At 42.5% G+C, this 21,311-nt stretch overlaps 1 protein-coding gene across 3 annotated transcripts in view; it reads right to left on the bottom strand.

The window, feature by feature from the left end:
* The window catches only part of PAPSS1 (3'-phosphoadenosine 5'-phosphosulfate synthase 1), a 108,811-nt gene that overhangs the window by 26,459 nt on the left and 61,041 nt on the right, over nt 1-21,311 (bottom strand). For all 3 annotated transcript variants that reach the window (XM_067735390.1, XM_067735392.1, XM_067735389.1), the window contains 2 exons: nt 18,955-19,090; nt 6,625-6,893 (listed from right to left, as the gene is read on the bottom strand). In XM_067735390.1, the coding sequence (XP_067591491.1) occupies nt 6,625-6,893; nt 18,955-19,090 (405 nt within the window). The remainder of the gene's footprint in view (nt 1-6,624; nt 6,894-18,954; nt 19,091-21,311) is intronic.

Here is a 21,311-nt window from a genome sequence, read left to right as displayed (position 1 = left end):
GCCCAGTTTTTTAACTAATTTAGCAGAACCTGATCAAAACTGACATGAAGTTATCTATGGCCTTTGCTGATCCCAGTTACTGTGGAAAGTCATTCACTTTGCTACGGAAATATTAATGTGTTTTATGTCTCAGAACCATCAGGAGAATTAAGTAGTAATACATGACCCCAAGTATTTTGGATAAGAGACTGTGAATCTGTGTTACGCTATTCCAGATACATCAATAAAATAAATGAGCAGAAGACAAAATTATCAAAAACCTCAAAGAGAGTCAAAGGTTACAATTAAAACTTGGGAGTTTATGGCTCCTATAATTAGGCTCAGACCCTAAGAGTGTCCCTTTAGGTTGTTAAAGCTCTTGGAAGTGTTTAAGGGGAAGAACAGGGTTTATACCCTAACAGACATCCTATTTACTACTCCAAATACTGGTGTAAAGCAGGAACTAATTAAATATACTGGCATCATGTGGCAATATGTTCCTACTGTAGCTGTTTACGGGCATCTGCTCACTTAAATACAATCAGTTGCTATTAAGGAGTCATTTACCAAGTGCACGGATAACTTTCATGGCAAAGAAAAATCCCAGCTTCTAACAATGCATTTTCTCCAAAATTCAGTAATTTTCACTCAAATGCCTTAAGCCCAAGACAGAACTTATTATTTGTACATATCCACATTCCAAGATATATCTTACTTTCAGCACTTTCATGTAACATGTCTTAAAAAGTATTATTTGTCCTTTGCAGAAATGGATTTAGCATTTAGTGAGATGGGACAATTTTCTACATAGTAGATTAATGCCTCAAAAAAAAGTACACGTATGACACATTTTTAGCATTAGAAAAGTAGCTCTCCCACATGCTGCCCTGCACCCCACCTATCCAATTCCTAAAACGGAATTTAGGAATCAAGCCATTAAATCTTTACAGTCTGAAAAATCAGGGACATCCTGTTGATAACCAAACAGACTAACAGCTGCTCGTTGTTCTGAGAAGCATTTGTGCTGCGGAAGCAAATCTAGTACCAATGCCTTCTAAACGACCTACAGAAAACGATTAAAGGAAGAGTCACTGTTTTTTATTTTATTATTATTAGTTGGCAAATGAGCATTACTGGCAGACTTTTTCCTGATGTCACTGGGTCAGCTACAAAATGAGTGTTGTGTTTTGGTTTTTTTTTTTTTGAACTATAAAAAATTCTTCACTTGAGGCTGTGAATAAGCCAAATAAGTCAAACACACAAGTGAGGCACTTGAGAAGAAGAAATGGATAGTTTTCAAAATCCACTCAATCTAACAGTTTAAATCCTGCCAGTTCATAAACATTAATATATTTAATGGTTTAAAAATATGAAGCCGTGGGCTTCCCTGGTGGCGCAGTGGTTGAGAGTCCACCTGCCGATGCAGGGGACACGGGTTCGTGCCCCGGTCCGGGAAGATCCCACATGCCGCGGAGCGGCTGGGCCCGTGAGCCATGGCCGCTGAGCCTGCGCATCCAGAGCCTGTGCTCCGCAACGGGAGAGACCACAACAGTGAGAAGCCCGCGTACCGCAAAAAAAAAAAAAAAAAAGGAAGCCGTTTATCAGAATTTCTAAAGTTTGTTCTATAAAAGTTCAGAAGTTAAAAATGGCCTTTGCTCAAGCACCAGATGCAGTGCTTCCTGAGAAGAGCTACACCTCTTAGCATGTAACTGACACTCCAAACAGAGATCTACGGACAGAAACTACTCTAACACACCTTTATACCCTTCTAGGAAACCTGGGAGCTCTGTGTAGGCTCAGGGGATCCTTAACTTCTTTGCCCTCCCACCGACTGCTAAGGCCCCTCTGAGGCCTCCAGGCAGCAAGGAGCCTTGTGCAAAGAACACACAGGCCTTGGAGTCAGAAAGGCTTGAGTTTCAGTTCCAGCTCTGTGTCTTGCTGGCTGTAAGATCTGACCAAGACTCTCTCCCTGACCTAACTCTGGTCAGGTTCCTCCAAGCCCTCTATGCCTCGACCTTCAGTGTCTATCCTTGTAGGGCCTGTACCACCCAGTTGCAGCAAAAATCTAAGTCAGTCTTGAAACCCTCCATCCTCGATATCTGATCAAATTCTTCATCCTCCCCACACCCCAAGTGATATCTGATGAGGCTGTCCTGCCTTCCGCAAGGATCCTGCTAGGTCTGTTTAACTAGAATTATCCCATGCCCACTGTTTCTGATGTTTCCTCTTAGTAATTTTCCATCCACTGACTCCCACTCTGCTCCTTGGCTATAAATCCCCACTTGACCATGATGTATTCAACTGAGCCCAGTTCTCTGCTGAGGTCTCTTTTCCCCTGCTCAGTAGTTCCTGAATGAAAATCTGTTTTTATTGCTTTAACTACTATCCAGCTCTGGTTTGCTTGGACAGACCAAAGTTATGTTACTTGGTCTCTCTGAGCTTCAGTAACCTCAGCTATAAAATTGACATAAAACCTATCTCACTGAGCTGTTGTGGGGATGAATACAGGCTAAACAAAGATCACAACCCACAACTCTAGGCTATGATAAACAAAAAGTACGTTTGAAAGGCCCTGTACTAGAGATTCCACCTCTAATGAATGTCAGCCAAGGCCATCCTAATTCAGCGTTCTGGAACTCCTACAGGATATTTTAAGAATTTATTTCCAGTCTGTTTTCCAAAAATCTGCGGCCACATATTTTAATATTATACGATAAGATAAAAAATATTCTGTGGCAGTTATAGTACCTGGCTCTGGAGCCAGACTATCTCGACACTACTGTGTGATCCTGAACAGGTTATTTAACCCCTCTACCTCCGTTTCCTCATCTCTGAAGTGAGAATAATAATAATAGTACCTATTCTCTTGGTGTCGTCCTAAGGATGAAGTTAGCTAATACATGTAAAGCACTTGGAACATTGCCTGGCAAATACAGTAAGAGCGCAATAAAAATAGGCTATTCTTATATTCTCAATCATGGTATATAATTTACTTCTCCATTTCCTCTTCAGTGAAACTGTTTCAATGAAAAAAATTTTGAGGTTCGTTAAGAAATAGTAAAAGTATTACAGAACTTTTGGTTAAATAGGGCTAGAGGGCCCAAATGGCTAAAATGAAAACAGTCATCAAGTTTAGATGAAGAAATACACTGCTGACGAGAATATAAAATGGTACAACCACATTGGAAAATTGACTGGCAACATCTACTAAAGGTGAACAAAGGCATACCCCTAAATTGTCTAGAATTCCTAGGTATATAACCAACATAAATGCCCACAAAAAGTCATGCATTAAAATCTTCGTACCAGCACTATTCTTAATAGCAAACAACTGAAAACTGCACAAACGCCCATCCACAGTACTGGGTGCAGTCACACGATGGGGCACTCCACAGTACTGAGTGACCAATTACAACTAACTACACACAACACTAAGGGTGAGTTTCACCAACATAATGTAAAGCGAAAGAAGCCGGACGCCAAAGAGTATATACACTGTATAATTTCGGTTATGAAAAGCACTAGGACAGGCTGGACTAGATGCTGTGATGCAACGCCCTGGTCCCCCCAGGAAGGAAGGATTATTCCCCCAGCTTTAGGAGTTGCCAACACAACACCCAGCAGCTGTCAGCCCTCCTTAGAAACTGCCTCCGTGGAAAAGAGCAGCAGTGCCCAAAGGCATCATGCCCTTCTTGTGCAACTCAGAACATCTCTGAAGGGCCTTTCCAGAATTCCACATGGGGTCAACTGAGGCTTCCACTGAGACTGAACTGCAGCTCAACTTCTCCCCCTGCCCAATCTTGCTCCCTTCGTATCTCTTCTCTTCCACAAGCGTTGATCCCAAGAGCCATCCCTGATACATTTCCTGAACGCTAATCTCTCACTCTTAGAGTCTGCCTCCCGAAGTATCCAACAAGCAGATGAGATCTATGATGCGAGAAGCAAGAACAGTGACGACTACCGTGGGGAGAGCAGGTAATGACAGGAGACGGCAGGAAGGAGACCATCTAGGGTGCTGGTAAAAGGCTTTTTACCTATCTGGGTGCTGGTCCTGTGACTGTTCAAATGGGAAAAATTCATTTAATTGTAAACCTATGAAATATGCACTTCTTCCTACGTATATTATACTTCAATACAAAGTTAAAAGAAAATAAGGCAAATAAGAAAATGATGAGAATGGGACAGAACCTTAAAGAATATTTAGTCTCACCTCCTTGTGCATCCCTTAAATAACCCTTTTCTGTGCACTTAAACATAGCTCAGCAAAGTCTAACCTGCTATTACAGACCAGCTGGTGACAAACCAGGCCAAGAACAGGCCCAGGCTTCGACAACAGCCTGTGTTGCCTTGACCAGACCACACTCTTGTGGGTAGCAACAGGAGTCAAATCCGAGGCCGGGGAAAGGCCTGCTGCAGCCTGCTCACCTCGCTGTCAGCTTTGCCTTGCAAGGAGGGAGACTCTGAGGTTAGCCGAAATGCAAGCACTCCAAAGGCACCTTCAGGCACCTTCACCTTTGAATCTTGAGAAACACACCTGGCTCTGAAATCAAAATGTTTAAAAATGTTTCTAGTGTAGACAAAACAGCATGCTTGACCCTTTGTGGTGTTATCTCAAGAAAGGCCTTTCTCTCTTACAATAGCTGTTTTGTTTTGTTTTTTAATTAATTAATTTTTGGCTGCGTTGGGTCTTTGTTGCTGCGCTCAGACTTTCTCCAGTTGCGGCAAGCGGGGGCTAGTCTTCGTTGTGGGCACGGGCTTCTCATTGTGGTGGCTTCTCTTGTTGCGGAACACGGGCTCTAGGCGTGCGGGCTTCAGTAGTTTGCGGCACAGGGGCTCGTAGTTGTGGCTCGCAGGCTCTAGAGCGCAGACTCAGTAGTTGTGGCACATGGGCTTAGTTGCTCCGCGGCATGTGGGATCTTCCCAGACCAGGGCTCGAACCCGTGTCCCCTGCATTGGCAGGCGGATTCTTAACCACTGAGCCACCAGGGAAGTCCCATCTGGCTGCTTTTATTATTTATCTATCCCCTCATTGCCTCCTTCTCAAAAGCAGCTTTTAGTTTATTTAGGTAATAAAATGTCACATCTTCCCCTTTTACATAGGGAATAAAAAACACAAATAGGACAAAATATGTCCTCAATAGGGAAGATAAATTCCTTCATTTTCTTCACTGGCTCTTAATGAGATTATTGATAAACTCATTCCTGACCCTAAATTCACCTACATCATTCCCACAGTGAAAAGCACCCACCCTATAATTCTGGAAAACTTTAGTCCAAATGATTCCCTTAAAATAATGATGATGAAGACAGCACCAAAAAAGTTGAGAAACTATTGGAACAAAATTGTTACTTTATTTCCAAAATAATTTAGTTCATTGAGATGTAAGAACTAAAGACCATGGTGGTCTCTGGGAAACTAAAAGGGCTTTTGGTGCCCAATTCTCATGAACATTTTATACCAACAACCAGGGAAGAATATGAGGAGTTTTACCTCATATGGAAGTTCTAATGCATTATTTAGGCTGGATCCAAGAGAAGAGTCAAATACATTGTAATCTTTTAGCTTGTTGTTATTGTAGTTTTCTGTCAGTATTTCTTAAAGAGTTGCACAGCCCCACAACTAAGGTCAAATAAAAATTTTTAGGCTTGCATAGCACAGGGAGATCAGCTCCGTGCTTTGTGACCACCTAGAAGGGTGGGATAGGGAGGGTGGGAGAGAGATGCAACAGGAAGGGGATATGGGGATATATGTATACGTATAGCTGATTCACTTTGTTGTACAGCAGAAACTAACACAGCAATGTAAAGCAATTATACTTCAATAAAGATGTTAAAAAAAACACAAAATTTTAGGCTTGATCCCAAAGAATAGCCAAACACACTTGTATTTCCTTTTAAACTTTTTTTTTTTGAAGGAAGATATCTCAGAGTATATACAACTAAATTATTTAATTCTTTCTAAAAGGGTTTGCCTCTCAGATAAATCTAAGTAAATTCATCTCCCTTCAAGGCAGGGATGAAAAAGAATGCAATAATAACATGCATTCCATTCTCTATCTTAAACACTCAACAAGAAGCTGGCTAGGAATTTCCCACACAGTGTTTTTTAGGTCATTTATTGATTTATTCATTTATTCAAACAAATATTTTTGGAAAGCCAACTCTACTTTGAAGCAAAAACCTAATTAACTCCTCTTCCTTACATATGGTTATAAAAAGATCTCAAAACCTCCCTTTTGACCACTAAGTAGAACTCGAAAACTCTCTTCCACCCCATAACAAGAAGCAATTTTACTTCCTAACCCTATTAGTCCTTCAATAAAGAACAGATGAAAAATGTCTTCTGAATGTTTTTTGAAAAGATACCATGCTTTCCTTCCCACTGAAATACGAGAAGCAAAAGTCAGACCAAATCTGTCCCCTGGGAAGAGTTACTCTGGACTTTGCTAAAGGGATAAGATGAGTGTTATCAGATCTGCATAACATGGTCAGACAAGAGCCTGTGTCACACCTTCCCAAGCTCGCCCATGCGAGTATGCCTTGTGTTTAGAGTAGACCTACAGATGAGAGAAAAATCAAAAGTCAGGTCTGTTGTTGACACTTGCTGTGTCAGTAACAGTGGTTCAGCACTGCTGCCGTGAATACCTCAGTTGGTCCGGCATACATCATGGGAGACGGGAAGATGGCCACCACTGTGGTTTCAGGATTCAGGATTCCTTCCTCCAGCACTGCAGCATGCTGCTTCATACGCCACATCAGAGGAACATCATCGTCCTTTGTCCAGCCACCAAGAGGGTGAAGGAGAAGGACAGGGCGCCGGTAGCCCCTCTCTAGAAGTTGCTTATGGGTATCCTGCATTAATAGAGCATGGCCATTGTGCACCGGGTTGCGTAACTGAAATGCAAAGACAGCATCTGAAAGAGAATATTCAGAGTTAATAATAGTCCTTTTCTAACAGATTACCTTCCAAAGGATAAGCAATGCTTCTTGAAGCTCGGTACTTAGGATTAAGCAAACACGCATGCCTCAGAATCAGAAACCGGTGAAAACCATGTACCGCACTGACCATTTACTCCAAGGCAACACGATACAGTAATTATTACTTTACAAATCTTACAAGCCTGAGCATGTGTCACATAGTAGTGATGGATTTATAACAATTACTTTCTGAATTCATGGGCAACCTGAGAATGATAATCAGACTTTCTGGCCCTAACATCTCGGTTCAACTGCTTGCAGTGGATATAAATTCTTGGTCTACGCCTTAATTACCCATCAAGTCAATCCTGCCGTTGGATCTAAGATACTCCTTTATTGAAGGAAGACAGAAAGACAGAGATATGTAGAGTTTAAAAAATTTACTTACTACCCAAATAAGCTCATTTCTACTGATTACTCTGCTTGACTGGAACCCAATGTTGTTTTGTGATGCCAGGTCTCGATTTTGGATTATAGTTTAGCAACAACAGTATCCCTTACAAGGACCATTGCTATTACTCAAATGTTGAAAACTGCTGGATTAATTAAACTGGTTAACTATGTAACATCTGATTACAACCCTGGCTCCGCTCCTACATGGGGCTCTTGCTATCAGAAGACCTTTCTTAGAAGGCACGGTTCCTTGGAGTCATAGAGTAATTTCACAGAACAGAGTTAACAACGCAGTTAGAGGAGCTCTGTATTTGATGCCCTCACAATATCTGATACATCATCACGCTGTGTTGACCCAATCTTGACTCAGAGAGGAACCACTTCCTCTTCCTGCATAATTTTAAGCCGAATAGTACAACATCCCCAATCTAGTCTCAGTTCTGACCCTCTTCTATCACCGTGACAAAAGGCACAGAAAGAAAACTATGGCGCCCTACTTGACCAGGAGAGTTTTGGGGACACATCCTGTGATATTCCAAGATTTAGAGCATTTTCACTATGCTTTGAAGTTCTCAAGTTACCTCTTCTTGAGAAACAAGGCTGGTTTTCACCAAAGAAATAGCTGCTAGCTTTTATCTGCTATTTTTAGCATGCTGCCAATACTGTCAAATGATGATTTTTTTCTAATTCCATCATTCCATCCACATTTATTAGTTGAATTTCTACTATAAGTTAGAGTTTCCACTTCTCCTCCTTATATGACATAAGGTACAAAAAAGAAGTCTTGATACAAATATGTGAGTATTTAAAATTATGCTGCTTTAAGGAAATGGGAGGAGGGGTACAGACCGGAAAGTTTTTCTATCCTTCTGAAATCACTTCAAATTTTGGAGATGGTATATGGATTTCAAAAGATTTCAAAACATCCCTTTTAGCCATTAAGTAGAACTCCAGAACTCCCCTTCCCCAAGACCAAGAAGGAATTTTACTTCCTGACTCTATTATACTCCAGTCCTTCCAAAAAAGAACAGACGAAGACTGTCTCCTGCATATGAGCACTAAGGCTGCTCCATTCAGGGGCGATTACTGCCTGAACTGAACCTGCATTCTGATTCCGGCCTAAGTCTCATCAGCAAGTTTAGTGCTCTCCCCTCTCTTCCCTTCCCTTTGTACTGCCCATTCTTTGTAAACAGCCTTGAAGCACAACAGAGACACTTACTAAGCATTAATAAATCCTACTACTGGGCTAATGTGAGTTACTGCACTGATGGAGAGGTTGGGGGCGAGTGGCTCCAGGCTCGCACCACGGGGAGGAAAGAGAGTAAGAGGACTCTGGCCCAGCACAAGCCTGTAGCACCAGGGCCGAGGAGATGCCTGCGTGGTAGGGGCAAACAGGGCCAGGGCTGAGAAGACAGCTCATTTGCCTGGGAGCGTAAACAGAGCAAATAAGAGCAAATAAGTAAATAGATTGAGTAGAATGGCAGCCAGGATTCTCACTGTAGGGGAGGAGGCAAAAATACCAAAAAGAAGGAAGGCTAGAAAAGACCGCGTGGTATTGGATTAGGGTTGAAAATGGCAGCGTGACCTCATGGTTTTCAGCTACATAGACAGATATATACAGGAACAGATATAAATGTGTGTGAGTGTACGTGCTTATGCACATTTCTTGGTTCTGTCTGCTGAAAGGTCCTACGAGCAATGACTACCCAGTGGCAATGAGCAAAACTAAAGCCCAAATCTTACCTTCTAAATACTATTCCTCACTTAAAGCAGGGTTCCTTGGCAAAATGGCCAATTCTAGGGCTAGGGCACGGAAAGTACAACATGAGCTGGAACGTCTTTTGTGTCATAAGGAAAGGAAGTGCTCAGAGAATAACGAGGACTTGTCAAAAGGATACAGCAACCAGTCTGACACGGTCCCAAAGGCCAACCTAGGACAAGCTAAATATCAAGTAAATAATAATATTAATGGATTGTAAATCACCGAGTAAAATAGGAACCTGTAAATCCAGAAAGAATAAAATAAATGAAAAAAAACGAATGGAGAAGTGGAAACGTTAACTTACAGTAGAAAGTCAACTAATAAACGTAGATGGAATGATGGAATTAGAAAAATCACCATTTGGTAGCATGTGCAGCAGGCTAAAACTAGCGGATAAAAGTTTGATGACAAGGGGATATTTATGGAGTCTCAAGATCTCTCCCCCAAAACACCTATTAGTACATACAAAATAATTTGTTAACTTCACAGCACAAAAACCTGGTAAACGTGATCTTAAATGATAAAAGTTAACTTTGAAAAAGTTAGCCTCATCTGTAATAGGACAAAATCAAAATTGTGAGCCACCAAATATGACGCCCCAAGAATTCAGCATTGTTTCCTGCAGGATTCCTGACAAAAACGTGTAACCGGAACCTAATCATGAGGTAAGAGCAGATAAACCCAAACTGAGAGACAGTCAAGAAAGTAAACGACATGACTATTCAAAAATGCCGAAGTTGTAAAAGACACGACAAAGACTCAGCGACTGTTCCGAATGAAGTAGACGAAAGAGACATGACTGACATCCCGAACCAGGAAGGAAAGGTGGCAAAGAGAAGATTTTAGTTGTCATTGTTGGTTTTGTGATAAAAGACATTATTGGGACAGTGGCGTGATGTGAGTGAAGTGCACAGATTAGACAGTATTTTATCAATGGTATTCTCCTGAGTTTGATGAGCACACTGAGGTTAGGTAGGAGACTGTCCTTATCTTCAAGAAATACATATGGAAATAACTAAGTAATGAGGCATCATGTCTGCAACTTTCAAAGAAAGTGAGAATGAGAAAGCAAAGAAATATAGTGTTAATTATGGAAACTGGGTGAAGAATATATAGGAGTTCTTGGTACTATTCTTGTAATTTTTCTGTAAATTTAAAATTATTTCAAAATAAAAAGTTAAAAAACAAAGTAAAAAATTATGACAGGAGACATATGAACTGGTTATAACATGTAGATTTTATTTAGATCCTGATTCAAACAAACTATAAAAAAAGAAATGTGACTACTATGAAATTATCAGAAATATAAACACTGACTAGATATTTGATAGTATTAAGAAACTATTGATATTATTATTATTTAGGTGCAACAGTGATATCATGGTTGTCCTTACCTTTTAAAGTCCTTACCTTTAAGAAATACTTTCTGAAATATTTAGATGGTAATGACATAGGGTTTGAGATTTGCTTCAGAATAATATGCAGGGATGCAGTGGGGTAGGTAGGGGTACAGGTGAAACAAGAGTAGCCAAGAGTTGGTACCACTGAATTTGGGTTAGAGGTATATAGGGATTCATTCACACTATTGTATCTACTTACAGATTAAGTATCATATGTCTCAAATTTTCCCTAATAATTTTTAAAAGAGAAGATACATGTAGAAGCAGCACTGCTTTGGAACATGATATTTACGGGTTCAAATTACAGGTCTAACAATTTTTAACCATGGACTGTGGTCTTTAAGGACTTAATTTCACTTTTGACATCTTCGTAGTGGGGATGATACTAAGGTTACTGTTATGAAGATAAAATAATATAAAGTACCCAGCACGGTGAGATGTACAGTGCCAATTCATTTAAAAAAAACCAAAAAAACACCATATCTAAAAGTTCCTGGCAGGAAATTGAACCCACTGTTCTACTGGTGACTCAAGGTCTACTCTAGTACAAACCAACACTCCAGTGAGTGTTTCCAAGAGGAGGGTGCATTAGCTCTGTGCTGCAATATGCAGCCTTCGCCTTCCTTAATCAGGAACAGGTGCCTAACTGTGAATAGGACCCCTGGGTAATACATCTCAGGTGTATGATGACTACATTCCTAGACTCCAATCAGGTCAAACCTGATTTTGTAAAACTGCCATTTAGCAAGATTATTTATATGAACAGCATGTGCAAAAGGAAACATAAATAAATTCTGTCTCAAATATACGTATTTCACAGATTCTAATAATTCATCTACCTAGGTTTCCTTTCCAAAAAGAATTAATCTAGCTCCACACTGGACATTTAACAGATAAAGTTAAGATGAATGACTTATTAAAAGTTTACATTAGCAGCATATAAAGGATTTTGCTGCCAAAATTTCTTCCAGGTAGAATTATTTCCTTATTATCAGTTCCATTCAGAAATCCAATGATCATTTGCTCTGTCTGCCCATTTTTTCTTGCCAATATTAACAGGTCTTTCCTAAACTTCCAGCCTTTTCAATCCCTTGTAACTATTTATCAATGAATTACACAAATGGCTTTAACTGCCTGTAGCTCCAGACTGCATTTTCATCCCTACCATCTGGTTTCCCCACTAGAGAACTTATGTGGATGAACAATGTAATGGAAGCACCTGATCCACTGGAAGCTTACATTCCCAAGGTATTGTCCCAACTAACATAACCCAGTATGCATCACCATTACATTTTCCTCCAACAATTTTCCATCAAGGATGGAAAAAGAATAATGGGCCACTATGGACCTGGGGCCACTGATACTTAGAGCAACTTTCAGTAATTCTTCACATTCTCATCCCCATTTTCTAAAGGACAAGCGAATTCCCCGTTGTCACACCATAACTGGTAGAAAATACTTGTCTTTTCGCTTATAACTCTTTACGGATTAGTTTAAGACTGCTTTACCTAAGATCAGGGTTTCAACCGTGTTTGAAAATGGGACATTATCTTCAAAATGACTGGAATTTAATATTAACATTTATGATTTCCATTTCTTTCTAGCCTTCTGCCGCCGTCCCTGGGAAAGGACCAGGAATTCCATAATTGTGATTTACAGAAATTACACTGTGAAGCTGCTGGTGCCGTGCACAAAAACAAACTTTTTCCTTCAAGAGCTAGAGTGAATATTTTAAGCTTTGCAGGCTATGCGGCTTCTGCTGCAACTACTCAACCCTGCCGAGCAGTGCAAAACCAGCCACAGACGATGCATAAGCGACTGTGGATATTTTCCAGTAAAACTTTATTTACAAGAACTGGCAGTGGGCCAGATTTGGCGTGCAGGCTGTGGTTTACCAACCTCTGAAAGACAAATGAAATTCGGGTGATGGAAGTAAGAGCACTGCGACCAAGACGCCTGGTGTGAGCAGAAGTGTGGAGGCAGGAAAGCAGATGCGTCTGAGGACACAGAATCGTCCATCTTGTCAAACATGGATACGAAGCCTAGCACGTGAGATCGCGCAGAATTTTGAATGATAGGTTAGGAGGGATACTGTGTTCCAAACAGAGACTGTGAGTTAATCAGTAATGTTGCCCAGAAAATTAGGCTAGTAGACTGTGCGGGACTGAGCTGGGGGAGGGTCAGTGGGTGGAGTGGGGAGACAGCAAAATCAGAAGACTGTGGCGCAGAAACGTGCTCCCATATTTTCCATATAAAATAAACCATCCACCAACTCTTTCATTCTCCCCACTCACTCAATCTATTCCTCCCCCAGGATACAGACAGGCTCGTCTGACCAATGACAACCTACACAGTGGGAATGGGGTCACAACGGCAGAGACTGGCGCTGCCCGCTCCCTCAAACCCCTCCCCGGTGCTGAGGTCACTGAGCAGCGCTCTACGTGTTACTGACTCACAGGTCTACGTCATCTGACCGAAACTCCTCTAAGCTCCAGACCGTCTCTCCACCTGCCTCATAGCACTCCCGCCAGCCTCCTCCTGAACCTCTGGTCCTCCTCCACGACCTCTGAGCGCAGGCACCACTACCCACTGCAGAGCCTCAGACTCTGGAGGACCACTGCCATCCTCCACACGCACCGCATCGCTCTGCTCCCTAAACCTCACTAAACCCTGCTTTCTTCACTCCCCGTGCCCACATCAGCCCTTCATCCCTGCTTCATGAGGCAACTGGTCCCCCCCGCAACCCCATCTAGCCTCCATCCAGAGCCAAAGCAGGCAGGGGGGCAGGGAAGAAAGGAGTTGGGACAGGATGAAAATTCTGTTTTAGATACGCTGTCCTGGGGGGACAGTGAAACTGGTCCTGCCCCCAGGAGCTTACAATCTAGTCAGCGGAGGAAAAGCAAACATTCACTTATCAGAGAATAAATCCATGTTAGTAGGAATATACTTCCTTCAGCTCCAAGAGGACATGATTAGATCTTTGTTTTCAGAAGCTAAGTCTGGTGACAATGTGAAGGATAAAGTGATGGAAGAAAAGAACGGGAATGGAGTCACTCCTTCAACTAATTCCTTCCTGCTCTGCCACACGGTGAGTATGAAACCCCTGGCAAACCCAAAAGGTACTTTCCTGTTTTAAAGTCCTGACCTCTCTGCTGCCTCTGACATAAAAAAAAAAAAAAAAGACTATGCCACTGTCTTCATAGCCTCAAGGCCTGTTAACCGTGGCACCAACCTTTTCTATTTCATCTGCCTCTTTATGCTTTTTCTTTAGTAAAAACCATGAAACACTGAAGAAAACTTGGAGGGGAAAAACCACCCCAAATGCACTATCTTAATATAACTGTTTTTGGGGTTTTGCATAGCCTCCTAGTTTTTCTCCTTACGCACACGTTTTTACATAGATGTGATCAAATGTGCATGACATTTTATATTCTGCCTGGCCCATTTTGGTCTAGTCACCTGTTTCTGACATCCTGTAGTCCTCTCAGAGCCACAGAGTTCATTGCTGGGTCCTAGGAAATTCTTTCTTTACGTACTCATTCAGGAAACTTACCCCACTTCGCCTGGATTCAATTACCACGTGCATACAGATGGCTTCTGTTAGCTGCATCCCTAAGTCCTGAGCTTCCAACTCATGAGTTACAGAGACTTACTAACAATGTTTCAATAGACGCTGCTCATTACCACCCCACCCCTCAATTCCTTCACCTTCACTTACCACCCTCACATCTCAAGCCAAAAGCAGGTCCAGCTGCTGAAACCTGCACCTTCTCCTATACCTCATGTCTAAGTAAAGGAAGAGCCCCGGACTACAGTTTCTCTCCCTCTCCTCCGGATTCGACACCATCCAGTCCAGGAGCCAACACACCATGTTAACAAGTACAGTCTGATCCCTTTCCCTCCAGCAGACGGAAGGGGAAGAAGACAGTGAAGAAGGTTCTTCTCAGGATGCGCTGATTTCTGACAGGGGAAGAACAGCAACCGTGAGTGTTTTCTGGTGGTGGGAGGGGGCTGAGCCCTGACCCCCAGAATACGTGCAGGACACAGGCTGCCTAATCTAGCGCCACGGCCACGGAACCTTGATGTGGCACAGTACAAACACTGGGCTGGACCCCTGTGCTGCACTTTCTCAGCGAGCGGTCCGGGGACAACTGCAGCTCCCCAGCAGGGCAGCTGTGGGCAACGAATGAGCTGGTCAGCAGGGGAGCGCTGCTAACTCCTTCCCCCAGATTTCTCAGACCTGCGCTTCGCTGCCCAGCCCACAGGCAGAGCCCCGGCCTGCATCCCAACCACTAGACCCAGAATTACAACATCCGCCTGCTGTCTTCCTTTCAACTTCTCTGAAAACTGGCCTGCATACAGCAGTAATTGATAAGTCTTCTCTTGCAGTCCTATGCAAGCTCTATTATCTGCCACTTTACCCCAAAGCTCTAAGTACAGGCATTTCTGATTTTCCCCAAATCAATACAGTAGCTGAACAAGAGGGTCCTGACAATCACTCCAGCGTTGCTGGGAGGCAGGCTGGGGTGCACGCACGCTATGTTTCTGTGGGAGTTTTTTGAAGAGAGCTGGAAATGAGAAAGAGTTTGATCCCCCTCCTCCCTCAGGACTGTCATTTCTTTTACTTAAACTGCTCATGAGGGGAGAAAAGAAATCAACACGACAGGGCTAGGCTACTTGAGTAAATATGAATAGACTAGAATTTTTCACCAACAGGCACTCTCATACCGCTTAATACGGCAGCAAGTTGTTTCTCTTTCTCAGGACTAGAAATGCTTTCAAATTAGAGTGAAAAATAATGTTGGAAATAAAGCTTTTTTGCCAGCTGGACACTGTACTGCCTGTTCTCCACTCCCCTTCCTGTCCAGTCCTGTCTCGTGCCTCTGTGCGCGTGTGCACATGTGCATGTGTGTACATGTGCATGTGTGTGCGTGTTTGGGGGTGGGAGTGCTGTACTCCTGCCTCCATACGGGAGACACCAGTAGGCAACCAGAGGACGGAGGACAGAAGTCTCGCTCCAGTAGCATCCTGCTTCAGCGCTGGGATCCCAGTGGGGTCTACACCCCGGACAACTAGCTCCTGCCCGGCAGCCCCTTGCCACAGCTCCAGCTCCTCTTATCCCACTTCAGAAACAATGCTGCCTTCCGATGCCCTGCAGGAATGGTCATACTACCCCAAATTGCTAGTCCCCGGATGCCTCATCATTCTTTGGTGGTTCCCTCAGCCCTGACCGCCCATCTTTAAACACTCACGTTGTCAGATAATGTTCACAGCCTCATCTGAGTGGGCCTTGACCTGACTGACAAGAGGCTCCGTCACCCAATCTCAGATTACAGCATCTCCAGCCCACTGCCACATACAGGCAAGAAAGCCCAGTGCCTTCAGAGGCAAACTATCTGCTTCCACCTCAGCTTTCTCAGGCATCTGTTGTTCCCCACTTAGCCTAATATATCCATCTACCGTCTCTATCCATTCATTTAAAATACAGTCTGTGGTTCAACAACTTGACAAAGCTTTCTCAGATGTATTCAACACTGTGCTACCACACACTAGCTTGAGAGAAATGATGCCAGCGTTTCCCTTTGTAACCCAGCAGGACACCAGTACCCTGTGGGTAATAAACACTGACTGGCTCTTACTTGGCTTAAGTGAAATTCAGTCTTTCTTCCCAGGATAGTGGTCAACCATCGGTGGTTCAAAGAACTTGCCATCTGGAACCGTGTCACCTTGCAATCACTGACGTGGGTATTAAAGACCTCTCAATCCTTCCAGCTACAGAATGGTCTAGAAACAGCAAAACTGATCATATCAATGTGCACAGGATAACAACCCACACAGGGTAATCAAAGATTACCTAATATTCCCTAAGACGAGGGAAGGAGAAGGAGGGAGAGGTAAGAATAGAAACCCTAAGTAAAAGAAAAAAAAATATTCCCCGTTTTCCCTCCCTTGAACTATGATTTGTACACAAGAGTAGATGACTTGTTATTGGCTTCCAGAAAGAGTTGAATAAGAACTATAAAGGGACCTCCTCAGTCTGTTGCTTATTTGCCTTAGTCTAAAATGGAAAAGTAAACAAAATAACACTCCATCATCTTTTTTGCTGGATTTAAGGCTAATAACCAGCTCTCAGCTACTTTAAACAAAGTTGCAATCACTCATTATGCAACAAATCCTCCAAATGATTTAAAATGTTTGGTACACAAGGAAGAATGTAAAACAGACGTAATATAAAGTCTTGGATTATGAATGATAATTTCTTGATAAGACCCCTCAACAGTGCTAAAAATTTATTTAGTAACACGAATTCCAGATATAAATTATTTTGAAAACAAATTAAAGTAAGCAAGGCGGTCTCAGCAAGTCCTCAGTGAAACATGTCCTGTTCACCAGAAAAAAAAGAGAAGTCTACACATATTAAACTATCAGATGCTTCTGGATGGAAATAAACAAAGACCCAACTAGAAGTGTCTTATACAACTCAAACATGCATTAGGTCTTTGAATAACAAATCTGGATACAGATGACCCAAGGGCTGGATCAGAAACTCAAACAGTATAAGATTCTTATGGATCCTCACGGTACAAAATGGCTACCAGAGCTCCAAACACTGCACCCTTACATGACAGCATCCAAAGCAGGAGGAAGAGGAAGGATGGGAAAGGATAACTTTTGTCCTAAGCCAGTTTCTTTTCAGGAAGGAAAACCTTTCCCAGAAGCCCCACTTGCTTACATCTCAAAGGTCAAAACTGACTTACACACGGACCTTTAAGTCACACAGTGACAAAAGAGAATATGGCACCATCACTGACTTACAGCAGTCATGATACAGTTCATGACACAGTCCTCTACGACTGGGCCCAAAACGTGTTAGCAAGAGAAGAAAACAAGCTGCTGTATTAGCAAGCGCCGAGTGTAATATTCGGAGAAATTCCTGCACAAGTAGTTTAAGCCAAATATGTGCTTCAAATTCAGAGGAGAGGAATAAAATTCGGAAGGAAGAACGGGGCACCACACGATCAAATACCGTAAGGGGACCAAGCAAAAGATGTGCATGAACGAGGCAGGCTGGTGGGGACTGTGGAGGTCTGAAGAGTGTGTGTCCATCTCGGGCCTCCAGTGCTTGATCCCTTTCACATCATTTCAAGTATCAGCTAATTACGACACAGCTTAAGAAAAAACAGATACTCTTTCTCTTCCCTTTACTTGTATGCCCTTTACTTACTGGTAAAACTAGCTTCCAACTCACGTAACAGAAATAATGACACCTTAACCTCTTGCTGTGTGCCAGGTACTGTTACGGTGCCTAAGCATCTTAGCTCATTTCACTTTTTAAAAATAAAAACCTATGTGTCGGGTACCATCACTGTCCTCATTTGTACAACTAGGGAACTGAGCCGTAGAGAGGAAACCCCTTTCCCCACAACCACGTAACTTCTAAGTGGTAAAGTAGGGGGCAGTGTGCACACAGGACTCTGAATGACTACCAAGGATCTGAGAGGTCACAGGACCTAAACACAACTGATGAAATGGGAGCTCTTGCCCAGATTCTGGAGTCACTTGGGAAGGCGGGCTTCTGCTTAATAAATACGGCTGGGTGGCCGGGTAGTCCCTTAAAAGGCATCCATACCCACCTGACTTTTCTCGGCCACATCTCCTCAATTTGTACACAGAAGGTATTTTAAAAAGCAGCACCAAGGCTTAGTGTTTAACCATTTCTGTAGTGGGTGAGAATTCACTAGCAGCATGATTGTAGGAGGCTTCAAATTCTTCAGACCTTAAAAAACAGCCTCCTAAAATCTACAGCGAATGCTGTGGCAGGCCCCCGGAATTTGCAAGTGTGGGCGCACCCGTGTAAACACATCATTTACCTACTTCTGTGTAAAACATCTGCTAATCACAGATGTCTAATATAAAAATCCCTGTCCTGGGGCACTTTCTAAGACAGTACTATAAAGAACAGTTTCTACAAACTCTCTATATTTACTGCTCCATTTCCTCCTAATCCAGAAATCTGAAATCATTATTAACCTACTCTTCAACAACTTTTTCTGTTATTTGTTGACAGTCTCTCTCTTTTACACCATAAACTCCTGTCTTATTTATTTATGAATCCTCAGCACTTGGTACTCTGGCATATCAAGATGCAAAACAGACACTTGCTGAATGAATAGCAAATGTGATACTGTTGTTCTATTATTTTCTGCAGTGGTACATTCCACTCCAATAAGACATTCTGGGATATAAAGCACATTGATATGAGTGAACTACGTAGGGTGATTCAGATTGACTACCTTTCCTTACATATTCCATTGCTAAATTTATCTTTACTCCTCATTCTGCCTTACATTTTAGCAAGCATTGGAAAAAATCTTCGAGAACCTCCCCATCAAGGAGAAACTCCAAGTAATCCCATGTTAGATAATTAGGTCCATGTCTTACCTGCATTCATATCTTTAAACTTCTGCTTTAGCTCAGTAGGAGTAAGACGGTACTGATCAAGACCATCATTCCAATAAATTCGGTCCAAGACTTGAAGATCTCCTCCAATCAGCCAATCTCCTTGTTCCATAACCATCTAATGGCAAGAGAAAGGAGATAATTTTTTTTAACAGGAACCAATATCAAAATAAGTAAGAACATTTCTCTCATACAAGCTAAATATACCTGTAAACTACTCTCATCTTAAGGTCAATGGTAAATCTGTTTGGTTTATCAACTGAACTGGCATTAGAGATGCTGTAGAATTAGAATATATTCTATAATTTTGCAAAGGATTTGTGACGCAGCTATTATATTTGCATATGAAACGCAAACAAAATCAAAATGAATAATTACGACTTTTTTAAGCAACCTAAACATTCTTTTCATTGCTGTTGTATGTCGATTAACAGAAAAGTGTGTGAGCCTGGGTCATCCCGCCCTCTTGTGTTCTCCAATCCTAAACTTTTGAGCAATTAAAGTATTGATGATGGGGCTGAACACAAATTCTTGCCTTCCAATCTCCACACCACCTCAAATTTCTTTCGGCTCCACTCGTGTCCTTTCTCTGCATCTGAGAGGAGAAGATATACCCTCTAGGACCCAACCATTTTTGCAATGCAGCTCAAGCTCTTCCCCCACGGCTTCAACTTACCTGCTAACAATGCACCTCAACTGCGTAGTCACTTCCTGCGTGGTCTCCCTCACTAGTAGGTCTCTACCCATCCACCAAACCACTCATTCAACAAATATTCACTGAGCACTGGTATGTGTCAGGGCCTGTGCTAGGCACTGGGAAATACAGCAGAAAACGAGAGAGAAAGATCTTACTCCAATGGAGCTTATATTTTAGTGGGCAAGACAGAGGAGAAACCAGAGAACTATCAGCTAGTGATAAATAAATGTTGCAGAGAAAACAAACAGGGCACTGGAACACAGTGTCCAGGGAGTAGAGTGAATGGCATTTAAGAGAAAGGAGTTAGTAAATGCCTCTCTGAGGAAGGTGACATTTAACCGGAGATGATGAAAAGGAACTCGTCACAGAGGTAAAGTAGTTCATGCAGAGGGACACCAACTGCAAAGTCCTGGCGAGAAACACATTTCTGTCTTTGAGGAACAGAAAGAAAGCTAATGTGGCTAGAAGGTCAGAAAGGCCAAAGCAAGGAGAGGGGCAGCGGTAGTGGAAGAGATGGTGGAAGAAGGCCAGGGCCGGGTCCCACAGGGCCTCACAGGTTTTATTCTGATTACAATGAGCGGCCACTGGAGAGTTTTAAAGGGAGCAGTGATATGTTCAGATCTATATTTTAAAAGACTCACTCTGGCTGCACTAAGGAGAATGGATTTCAATGAGTATGACAGGAAGCTGGACTCCAGCCAGGAGACCGGGAGGGCATGGCTGGTACCGGGGGGCATGGGGCTGGAAGAGGGACACCCTGCTCTAGACCACCCAGCTGGCTTCCCAAATCACCACGTCGTTTGTGACCCTGTCAAATCTGCCTGCCACCTCTCTGTTCCTAGGAAGGCAGAGCAGCATAGGGGAAAGAGCACAGAAGACCTAAGACAGACTCTAATCCTGACACCTCACAGGTACCTCTGCAGCTCTGGGCAAGTTGAACCCACTCTAAGACTCCTCAGAATAAAGAAAATAACCCTGTCTACTTCTAAGGGTCACTGTAAGGACTGAAAAGCAGAAACGTGGCTGAAAAGCATAAATACATGTAAACTGTTATTATGACTGAACAAAATTTTAACACCTTGGAGTAGAAACTGAAGCCCAAGGTCCTCTCTCCCACTCGAACCACCAACCCTCTCTCAAACACACCGAGTCTTTGCTCGCCCTGCCGCAGAAACCTGGGAAGCCGTTTCTTACAGCTCCCTCCTCTCCAAATCCTATTGGCTCCTCAAGGCTGCACACCAAGTCCTAACTAACCTAAGAAGTCTTACAGACTGCTCTAAATAAAAGTGGCACACAATATAAACAGCATTCACATATGTTCAGTGATTAAAAAATGTCTCCTCCAATGAATTCACACAAAAAGTACTCTCTAGTGGTAGGGATTACAGAGTACGGGAAGCTCTACATAAGCCAATAATGACGTTCTGCTAAGGATTATGGAAGATGGCTTTAAAGCCCAAGGTCCTGGATTCAAATCAGACCCTCATCCCAACCATAAGCTGCCTAACTTTGGCCAAGAACATATATCCCCCATAAAGTCTCAATTTCTCCATGTGTAAGATGGAAATGCCACCCATCCTATAGGTCTGCTACGTGGTTCAAAAAATTTACATAAGCATGGTTTGTAAACTATGTTATTTGT

The sequence above is a fragment of the Pseudorca crassidens genome, chromosome 4, assembly GCF_039906515.1.
Source record: "Pseudorca crassidens isolate mPseCra1 chromosome 4, mPseCra1.hap1, whole genome shotgun sequence".
NCBI lineage: Eukaryota > Metazoa > Chordata > Mammalia > Artiodactyla > Delphinidae > Pseudorca > Pseudorca crassidens.
This window is presented reverse-complemented; position numbering and strand designations above follow the sequence as displayed.